This window comes from Nicotiana tomentosiformis, chromosome 12 (genome assembly GCF_000390325.3).
Source record: "Nicotiana tomentosiformis chromosome 12, ASM39032v3, whole genome shotgun sequence".
Lineage (NCBI taxonomy): Eukaryota > Viridiplantae > Streptophyta > Magnoliopsida > Solanales > Solanaceae > Nicotiana > Nicotiana tomentosiformis.
This window is the reverse complement of record NC_090823.1, coordinates 66,247,852-66,259,079: the sequence shown is the minus strand read 5'-3', so window position 1 is coordinate 66,259,079 and position 11,228 is coordinate 66,247,852. Positions and strand designations below refer to the sequence as shown.

Genomic DNA, 11,228 nt, shown 5'->3' with positions numbered 1-11,228 from the left:
AAGTGAACCCGATCAAGCAAGCCTGTTAAATACTTTCTACCCAACTCACCCATGATTTAAAAAAAAAAAAAAAAAGACAGTGAAAAGTTCATACATACAATATTAAACTGTTTTATTAGCTGTTTCGCCTTTAAGTCTCAAAATACACATATTCTTATAGCCTGAGTGGAACAAGTGATCAAACACTAACATAACTTGTTTAACATTTCCAACACACATATACAACCCACATAGTGTCTACTGAGCCTCTAAAAGATACAAAAGAGTCTATGATAGTGCCGGCGACAAGGCCCCGGCTATACTTTGAGATGCGATAATAAAATGATCAAAAGATACAATACGTGACCCCGGGATGAAGTGGGGCTCACCAAGTCTGCTGGGAAAAGGATATGCCACTAACGTTGATCAACACTGCCTGCTATGTAACCACCTGCATCCATTTAAAGATGCAGCGCCCCCGGCAAAGGGACGTTAGTACCGTCAAATAGCACTAGTATGTGTAGCTTAACATCATCTCAATAGAATGAATAATAATACAAGGGAAACAGTCAAGGATTCAATACAAGCTTCAAATAATATTAAAACATTAAGTTAAGGATCACATAAGTTTTCAAGTCAATTTCCATGTTATTAGGTTGGGTGATCTTTAGTGCCGATACTCCACAATTCACAATACCTCTGTATTCTTACACGGAGTCCGATCTCAACCCGATCGGCTAGGTCGTCTCATTTGAGACATCAACCATAACCACAATTTCATTATAATTTCCAGCACAGTTAACACCATGTGTACGGCATGGCGTCCAATCACGGCCCGATCGGCTAGGCTATCTCACCCGAGACATTACCTTTTTCAGTTTATAATTTCCAGCACAGTTACCACCATGTGTGCGGCATGGCGTCCGATCACGGCCCGATCAGCTAGGTCGTCTCACCCGAGACATTACATTTTTCGTCAATCATCTCACGTCATACTTCTTTCATATATCCTAGAGAATGACAGAGAGTCATCGCTCATCAGTAGATCAGTCTGACCAGCAACAACTCATTGACTAAGGGACAAATTCCTAGAGCTCATTACTTACATCAACCATTATGTTACATTGCTAACTAAATAAGTTAAATTCCATTGGACAAGAGTGAATACTATGGAAAGCAAAAAATAAACAAGAGAGGACAAGATCCTGTGATGCATGTCAAGGTACTTAATACTGGTAATTGAAATCCTTGTCTGCTTTCCAGGGAGAATCGGAAAATCAAGTGCCACAAAAGCCCTGCCATCACATTCATATATCCAGTTGCTCAAGGTTCATCATGCTCGCTGAATTTTGTATAAGTTGCTTCCTAATATCAACCTGTATTTGCCAAAAGGGAGATGGGTAATAAAAGCGAGCCAATAGCAAAAGAGTGGAAAGAGATGGACAATCCACCATAGTTATTAAAAGGAAATGCATTAAGTCTGCTCCAATAAGAAAAGATTCAGCCTAACACTTCATGCAGAAAAGAAAGAGACATACCCTGGATCCCATAAGTGAAGAGAAGACAACATTTGCCTCAGCTGCGTCCTCCACCACTAATTGCTTTAACAGCCTAGTCTCCGGGTTCATTGTTGTTTCCCATAGCTGGGCTGGCATCATCTCCCCCAATCCTGAAAATATTTCCATACACATCACATGAATTGAACAAGGGAGGTTTAGAAGACCTTGCATGTGTATGTATAAGAGATGCGTAAGTAGTGTATCCGACATTGCTGGAAAAAAAACACTAAAAACAACAATCACATTCATTAATAGAAAAGAAAGCATCCAATAGAGAAGGTTAGAGAGTTAATGTGTATAGTAGTATGTATAGTGTCCCACATTGGTAGAGAAGGGTTTAGTACTATGTAAACACCCTATATAAATAGGGCTAATGTAAGACACAAATGAATACAAGAAATTCTTTCTTCCCATGTCTAACTCTCACAGACAACATCAAAAGTTGGGGAGGCCATGCTGCCCTCAAAAGCTATGAGTAGGATACAAGGCCCCAAATCTGAGCAAATGCTTTTTTTGTGCCAATGTTCATGCAGCAAGGCTTTCTCTTTCCACAAACTCCCTAAGGTTATCTAAATTGGTTTTTGCCATTTGTTCTGGGGGCCCTCATTTAGCTGGCTAAAAAGTATGGCGAACTCTTCGATAATATCGGGATATGCATTCCAAACTGAACATATCTCATATGGAATACGCTGTCTTCAAATCCAAAAAGCCAAAACATGTCATTTTTCATATCTCACCTTTGAATCTCTGTATGTTATATGATGCATTTGAAGGGAAGGAACGCTGGACCTTTTTAAGTTCTGCATCATCATAGCAGTAGTATACTTGTTTTCCCCTCTCAACCTGAAAAATTCCAAATAGAACATTAAAACCTGGTGGACAATAAAAAACATAATCTGTTAAGACAACATCCGAAAGAAAATAAACCTTGTAGAGAGGTGGAACACCAACATATATGCAACCTTCGTCAAAAAGAGCTCTCTGCAACAATTTAAGAATATCTCAATCAGGTTCTCCAAACAGTCAACTAGACATCTTGATTATTTCCCTTCATAATTCAACTGTTAGATCCCAGCAAAAAACTCTAGTTGATGTTTCATTAGACCATGAAGAACAACGAAAGGGGCGCACCTGATATCTGAAGAAAAAGGTTAACAACAACGTTCGAATATGAGCACCGTCGACATCAGCATCTGTTAAAATTATGATTTTATGATAACGGAGAGCTTCCTTTTTAAAATCCTCCCCCTGAGATGCAGAAGATTGAATGAGAAAAAAAAGTCTGAACAAACAGCACATTGCACAAACCTAAAAGATGAGCATAGTACCTTAACTCCAAGTCCTAAACCAAGAATAAGATTTTGAATCTCTTCATTTTTATACATAGCTGCTTCATCCTTTCTTTCAATATTCAAAATTTTGCCTCTTAAAGGAAGTATAGCCTGCAAAACATGAATAACTGATATAATTTACATTGCAGTCAGAATATGCCATTAACTTAGAATGCAGTAAGAAATTAGTCTTCTAATTGCCACTTCTGCTGCACAATTTCTCCAGATAAGTTTGATCTATGTTTGACCAATGTAAATATGCATTATTCACGCTTCAGCTGAACAATTCCTTTTTCCTTTTCTGGCCACAATGAGGATGTCAGGTGGGGAATCAGGTTGCAGAACTTCCATCAGCACTTTTGTAAGCTACAGCATTGTCTGAATAACAGGGATAACTGTTCACAGAGCACCAACGAGTTTAGTTACCTGAAAACGCCGATCACGACCTTGTTTTGCACTTCCACCAGCTGAATCACCCTCAACGATGAATATTTCTGAAAGATCTCAAAAGAAAAAAAGATTTTGAGAAAAGGCAGTTAACTTTTGCCATTACTACATTATATGCATGCCTATACTGAAAGACACATTACCCAACTACACAATCAAAGAAACATTACACGAAAGATCCTGACATCAGCGCATATATTGGGTGCTACATTTCAAAATGTTACTCCCTCAATCCTGGTTTTACATGAGACTCTTCTATTCATAATACACAATGTTTGACACACTTAACATACTATCACACTTTAAATTACCTTGAGAAATTTAATTAATTACACAAATTGGTTTTCAACCATGAAATGATATCCTCTTTATCAAATACTCCATATGTCCTTTTTGGCCAAATACCCAGATAGCCCCTCAGAATTGACACGAAATAGCAGTTAGATACTCTTTTTTTATTCGGTAAAGGTACATGCCAATTAGATACTTTTACTTTACACACCTCAATGAGGCAGGGATGTGTCTCTTAGACACCCGGATCTGACATGGCAATATGCATGCCTCCAACTCATTTTTGAGCGCGAGAATTGACCAAGTTACTTTTATTTTCTTGTTAACTTGAATGCTAAACCATATCAAGCCATCTTACATCCCTATTCCCCTCTCTAGCGATCCTCAATTCCCCCATTCTCCAGCGATTACTTTTTCATTTTCAAGACTTTGACTTACAATCTTAATCTTTTTTCCTCAAATTATATTTTCCAAATCTTCAAACTGTTACTAAAGAAAAATAAAGGAGAATATCTTACAGTCTCTCTTAGAGAGAGTAAAATCTGACACACACGCTAACAGGATAAAATTGCTACTTTGCTTTTTCGTGGACCATATATCCTCACTTTCCACAGTTTTACCACACATTATGATCGGGAAAAAACTCGACCTCTTTCTGAGATTAGGAATCCCGGTGCTGCGAGGGAGAAAAACTTACCTCAAAAGGCAGCAATGGCTCTACTAAAGGCATTCAAAACTATTCTCCGTGTCTCAAACGAGATTATGTCAGAATAGTCAATGGTTCTTTAATACCTATCTCAGGTTCTGTCGTTTGTACTCCTAATATTGAACTATTATCTGTGATCCATGTCCCTGAGTTCCCTGTCAATCTTTTATCTATTAGTACCATCACCAGAGCTATCGAGTTCTTTCCCGATCATTGTATTTTTCGGAATCTTCAAACATGGAAAAGGATTGGCAGTGGTAGATTGCGTGATGACTTGTTTATATTAGAGGGAATTCAAAACTCTGGTTAGGCCTTTTTTGGGAAAATTAAGGATATCAACCAAGAAATAATACAGCGGCACAGATAGTTAGGGCACCCATCATTCTTTGTTTTGAAGAAGTTATATCCGGATTTGTTCTCAAGGACTCAATCTGAATCTTTGTTCAGTGATGCGTGTGAATATGCCAAGCATACTAGAAACTCTTATCCTATGAGTGATAATAGAAGCATAATTCCGTTTATGACTAACTGTTTCTTTGTCTGGTAATCGATGGTTTGTTATTTTCATTGATTGTTGCACTAGGATGACTTGGGTATATTTGTTCAAAGTCAAAAGTGAAGTTTTCTCTTGTTTTCAGTCATTTTATAAGATGATGTGTACTCAGTTTGATGCCAAAATAAAAATTTTGAGAACTGACAATGGTAGCGAATACATGGATAAAAGATGTGGTGCTTATTTGGAGTCCAATGAGATAATCCATCAGACTAGTTGTCCTTATACTAGTGCACAAAATGGGGTCGTTGAAAGAAAAAATAGGCATTTATCAGATGTAGCAAGATCTCTTATATTTCACCATGCATCTACCAAAACCTTACTAGGGGGATGCTATTCTAGTAGCTGCCTCTCTTATCAACAGAATGCCACTTTAAACCCTCAATTTTCAAAGTCCTCTGGAAGCTTTAAAGGGTAAGAATGAATATACTGTACCTCCTACGGTGTTTGGGCGTGTTTGCTTTGCCCATAGTAGGAATTCTAGAAAACTTGATCTTACAGCTATAGAATGTGTTTTCATTGGGAATTCTCCGACACAGAAAGGCCACAAATGTTATCATCCTCCCTCTAGGAGATCTTTTGTTAGCATGGATGTTACATTTCGAGAATCTTAGCCTTATTAAGTATTATCCAGTGTTTTAAAAGGCGTGGGCGTAAGGCAAGGCGTTTTACATATGCCTCAGCGGGGCGTAAGCCCCGAGGCGCGGGGCGTAAGCCCCATAGGTATTTAATTTTTAATATTTTATAAAATAATATAATGACATTTAATATTTATAAACAGGTAAAATTATATAAAAATTGAAAAAAACTATATATATGTGTGCTCCATCCCCACAAAAAACTAATCAAAACAATCTATTATACGTTACTTACAAGTACAAGTAATTTGAGTCTAAAAGAATAAAGTTTTCTATATGGAAGAACAAAAAGGATGATTAACCTGCAATTTGAACTTTGAATTTGCTGCTATGAAGAAAAATGTAGTTCTCTTTCTATTTGTAAAAAAAATTAAATATTCGTTGCTTTTGGGAGATATTAGCAGACTAGCGGACAAGATAAAAAATTGAAAAAACCATGAATTAGGGCTTAAATCAATAAAAAAAGTCTTTACTTTTAAATTTAATACGTTTTTGTTCCTTTTTAAACCTTTTGAGTAATTACCAAACTGATTTTTGAGAATTTGGGTATTATATGAAGGACTAATTCAACAAATTTTATTTTAATTTGAAAAAGTCTCCGGGGCTTACTCCTTACTAAAAAAAATGCTCCCTGAACGCCCGGCGTACGCCCCGGCCGTACGCCCCGGCGGGGCGTACGCCTCTTGAGACTTTCGCCCCACGCCATCGCCCCGGGGCGTTTTTGGTACGCCTTGCCCCAGGGCTCGCCCCAGAAACGCCTTTTAAAACAGAGGTATTATCTCATCACCTCTACAGGGGGAGAGGTGATTCTACCCAGTTCCAATATTGGACCTCTTAATGACATTATCACAGGGAAAGTGAAATTGGAGAAAGAATTATGGGGGAGACTATTGGGCGTTTGGATAGGCCAGATTTGAAAACATACTCGAGGAGTAATAGATAAGAAAAAGCGTCATACAATCTACCGAAGCTAAACCTTCTTCTTCCAAAGAACAGCTTAGAAGGCTGAACCCGAATATGAAAGAAGTGGTGAAGAAAGAGATAATCAAGTGGTTAGATGCGGGCATCATTTTTCCCTATCTCAGACAGCAACTGGGTGAGCGCAGTTCAATGTGTTCTGAAGAAAGGTGAAATGACTGTGATGCAAAACAAGAACGATTTGATCTCAACAAGGTCAGTCACGGGATGGCGAATCTATATGGACTACAGAAGATTGAACAAGGCCACCCGAAAAGACCATTTTCCCTTGCCATTCATTGATCAGATATTAGATATATTGGCAGGGAAGTCCCACTTTCGCTTCGTTGATGGATACTCGGGGTATAACCAGATCTCTATTGCCCCGGAGAATAGGGAGAAAACGTCGTTCACCTATCCATATGGAATCTATGCTTTCCGGAGAATGTCGTTTGGCCTATGCAATGCATCTGCCACATTCCAAAGGTGCATGATGGCCATCTTTACTGATATGGTAGAGGATATAATGGAGGTTTTCATGGATGATTTCTCAGTGGTGGGGAACTCATTCGATGATTGCTTGGTAAATCTGAGAAGAGTGCTGAAGAGGTGTATGAAGACTAATCTGGTGCTAAACTGGGAAAAGTGTCATTTTATGGTACATGAAGGTATAGTCTTGGTACACCTAGTGTCAAGTAAGGGCCTTGAAGTGGCCCGCGCTAAAGTTGATGTGATAGAGAAGTTACCACCACCCACTTCTGTCAAAGCAATAAGAAGTTTCCTTGGTCATGCTGGCTTCTACAGCCGGTTTATAAAATATTTTTCCAAAATTGCTCACCCTTTATGTAAATTGCTTGAAAAAGATCACCCCTTTGTGTTTTCTGATGATTGCAGGTAGCTTTTGAGGAGTTGAAGAAGAGGTTGGTGACGGCACCCACTATAGTTGCACCTGACTAGGAGCAACCATTTGAGCTAATGTTAATGCAAGCGACTATGCTGTGGAAGCAGTTCTTGGACAGTGAAAAGATAAAGTCATACATCCAATCTACTATGCAAGTAGAACCTTGAGCGGTGCCCAACTCAACTACACCATGACCGAGAAGGAGATGCTAGCAGTGGTGTTCGTATTTGACAAGTTCCGGTCATACCTGATAGGCTCAAAGGTAATTGTTTATACTGACCATGCTGCTCTCAGGTACCTAATTGAGAAGGAGTCAAACTCGCGCCTGATTTGATAGGTGCTGCTACTACAAGAATTCGACATGAAAATCCGTGACCGAAAGGGAACGGAGAACCAAGTGGCTGATCACTTATCCAGACTGGAAGGAGCAGAGAAGAAGGTTAAGGTGGAAGAGACCGTGGAGACCTTCCTGGATGAACAATTGTTGGCCACAAGCCTTGAGGTAGCGCCATGGTATGCAGACATTGCAAACTACCTGGCGAGCAGTATTGTCCCTTATGACCTTTCCTCTGTACAAAAGAAAAAGTTCTTCCGTGACTGTCACATGTACTTTTGGGATGAGCCTTATCTATTCAGGATTTGTGTTGATAACATGATCCAGAGATGTATTCTTGATATAGACCAATCTTCTATTTTGCAGGCTTGTCACGCGTCCCTATATGGTGGCCATTTCGGGGGAGTACGGACAGCTGCGAAAGTGTTAGAGTCGGGCTTCTACTGGCCAACATTGTTTAAAGAAGCACACTTCCTAGGTAAAGGGTTGTGATTAAATTTTCCTTGATTTCAATGTTACAATTACATATGATATCCTTGTTCGTATACAAAGTGGATTCAAAAATATCTATCATTCCAAGGCATAATTTGTATCAATGGGCTTCATATTTGTCAGGAGCTAGCTCCAGAAATATTATCATCCCGGCATCATTATGTCAATCTCACAAGCCTCTTATCCATTCTCATTGAACCACGGCCAACCAAAAAACAGAAAGAAAAAAAAAAAAAAAGGTTCTCGTGGGATTTAGAGAACTACATCGTTCCGCATGTGAAATCCTTGTTATCTCTGTTCAAGAATACATGATAGAATGAAGTCATATTAAATTGTTCATTGCTCTATGTTTCCCATTTCCAAGTATCATAATTCAGTTGGTCATTTTACGTTTACACCAAAAGACTCTTGTGAGTTCTTCAATTTCAGTCTTGCAAATTTCTCCTAAATGTCAAGTCCCATAAGACTCTTTCCTTTGTGTACATTTGTATGACACCTGGTGTTCGTTGTGAAGAGACGCTAAAGAGTGCTGGGAAGTTCCTTAATAGAGTCTTGCCCGCAAGTCTTATGATTCCTAAAGTCGACCCAAGCTCAATTCTCTGCCTTGAAATTAATGGATTAAGAAACTTCGTCCTATATCTTCATTATTCCTCTCCACATCCCTCCTCCGCAAGGAAATTACAGTATTCCTCCACCCTCCCTCCTATAATTCGTACTTGTTCGGGATCACTCTCCCCAACATGCCCCTGCCTTTCGTGACCAAATCTCCATATCCATTTTCCCATTACGGCCTTACTGAAAGCATTTCCTTCACCCCTAAACTTGCATTGTTCATATCAGTACCTTGTAGTTTACTATTGAAATAATGTTGAAGTTTCACAACAAGTTCCAGCGCAATCTCTCCAGCTTTTCTGATGTCACTGGCAAGTGCATCAAGAACACGTAAGAAGTAGGAATACTAGAAAGGGCTCGTTATCAAGAAATCTTTTGCCCCATAAGATAAATATTTCTTTTTGCCATGCTACTTACATTTTCTAAAATTTGACTACGGTGCTCCAAAATGTGATAGTTCAGTATTTATTCCAATTGTCCAATGTATGTTGTCTCCCTAAGGATCTTTTTCGGACACAATGGTGCTTTCCAACTAGCGTGCAACTCAACTATCTCATTGGATATCTGTTATCTCCCACTAGCACAAGTATCTGAAAATTTTGCCTACCAAGGCATAGGCAAATGAGAAATAATCACCTAGCATTTTTTTGTCTCTACTAGAATTTGAATCCTGGACTCCAAGGTTTATAGTAATACCTAAGAAAAGGAAAGGCTTTGGAGTTCAAGAGTGGTCAAAACCAAAGTTAGCTCTGGAAAATTTCTAGCATAGCACCTCAAAAGAGTATTATAAAGCAATAGGACACTCAAGAACTTTTTGAAATTTTACTAAGCTTTTCATGGAGGACTATTCAAGACGCTAGCTAACTAAACCCACCCACCCACAAAAAAAAGACTTAAAAGTTTGTCTATCCACATACTTCTCTTGAAAAATACTCACAAAATAAGGCTCCTATAAAGACCTCCCAAGAAAAGCTATTCGCAATGAAAAATGCTTCACATAATCTATGGTAGTTAAACTCCCAAGATGAGAATTCAGAACCCCCAAGATGAGAATTCAGAACCCCCAAGATGAGAATTCAGAACTCAACGATGCCTGAACATTGCACATCTCCTTACTAGTGACAAAAACACCACCAACATAGAACCAACTCTACAACAACAACAACAACAACATAAGACCCAGTAAAATCACACAAGTGAGGTCTGGGGAGGGTAGTGTGTACGCAGACCTTACCCCTATCTTCGGGAAGGTAGCTCTATTGCAGTAGAACCAACTCTATTGCAGTAATATGGAAATAAGGTCTTTCCTAATTCCTATTAACAACGGATGCCCATAACTACTTTATTAGATTGTTTGCACTCAAAATTCATGAGCTACACTCAGAAGCATGCCAGACGTTCAGTCTTTTCTACAGCGAAAGGTCCTATATATTTCATGCAACTAAAATTAAATGTTTAACCCAAATGTCACATTGGTTTTAAAATCCATAATAAGGTAAATTACCAGCTTCTTCAGGATTTGTGGCTGAACAATCAGCAAGCTTCCCCGGAAGAGAGGATGATTTTAAGACACTTTTCTGTCTCACCAACTCCCGAGCCCTCTTTGCTGCAAGAGCCGCCTGCATATGATGCAATAGATACAGCAGGTAAAATAATTTCTTATAACACCAATTGATGTCCTCAAGCAGGCAACTTAGTCAGCTTAATCTTACAAAGATCAGTCTTGTGTATGTAACAAACTTAGGTACCTTTAGTGCATTTAGTGACTTGGAAAGAATTGAATCTAGCACATCTGGATGCAATTCCAGATACTCAGTCAGATACTCTTGAACTGACTGATCGACCACCTTTCTAACCTCAGGATTTCCCAACCTAGTCTTCAATTGAAAACATAGTAAACAATGTCGGCCTCACAAAAATTGGAAATTTTAAGGCTTCATAGAACTTTTATACCATAAAAACTGTAACAAATTTTTCAACCATGAAAGGAGAGAGATACCTTAGTTTGTCCTTCAAATTCTGGATTCGTAACTTTAACAGAAATAACACAGGTTAATCCCTCTCTTACATGCTCGCCACTTAAGCTTATGTCCTTCTCCTGAATAATACAAACGAACAAAACTTAAGAGTAACCCAAATATCCCTACTTATTGAGACATTAAACAGAGAGAGATCAAGCTAACACAGCAGATTTTGCAGATTTTGCAGATTTAGGGTGATCCAATATTTTGGTTGCACTCAATTAGTGTGTGTAGATTTTGAGAAGAAGAAAAGGCTTCTTGTATTCCTGTGTATTTCTTACATCCCTAAGCAAAGGTATTTATACACTAAGTCCTATGACTATTTTAAGAAGGAAAATAAATTACAATCAATCAGAATAAAATCAAATCTCAATCAGAATCAAATCTTTCTCAATCAGAATCAAATC

At 38.6% G+C, this 11,228-nt stretch overlaps 1 protein-coding gene across 1 annotated transcript in view; it reads right to left on the bottom strand.

Moving 5' to 3' along the window:
- Window positions 1-552: 552 nt before the first annotated feature.
- The window catches only part of LOC104088912 (DNA gyrase subunit B, chloroplastic/mitochondrial), a 35,428-nt gene continuing 24,752 nt past the window's right edge, over window positions 553-11,228 (bottom strand). Inside the window, exons 12-21 of the mRNA XM_009593675.4 lie at window positions 10,800-10,898; window positions 10,549-10,677; window positions 10,305-10,419; window positions 3,296-3,363; window positions 2,867-2,980; window positions 2,670-2,786; window positions 2,466-2,519; window positions 2,276-2,381; window positions 1,518-1,648; window positions 553-1,355 (exon numbers count right to left, since the gene is read on the bottom strand). Of these exons, the coding sequence (XP_009591970.1) occupies window positions 1,287-1,355; window positions 1,518-1,648; window positions 2,276-2,381; window positions 2,466-2,519; window positions 2,670-2,786; window positions 2,867-2,980; window positions 3,296-3,363; window positions 10,305-10,419; window positions 10,549-10,677; window positions 10,800-10,898 (1,002 nt within the window). The 3' untranslated portion in view covers window positions 553-1,286. The remainder of the gene's footprint in view (window positions 1,356-1,517; window positions 1,649-2,275; window positions 2,382-2,465; window positions 2,520-2,669; window positions 2,787-2,866; window positions 2,981-3,295; window positions 3,364-10,304; window positions 10,420-10,548; window positions 10,678-10,799; window positions 10,899-11,228) is intronic.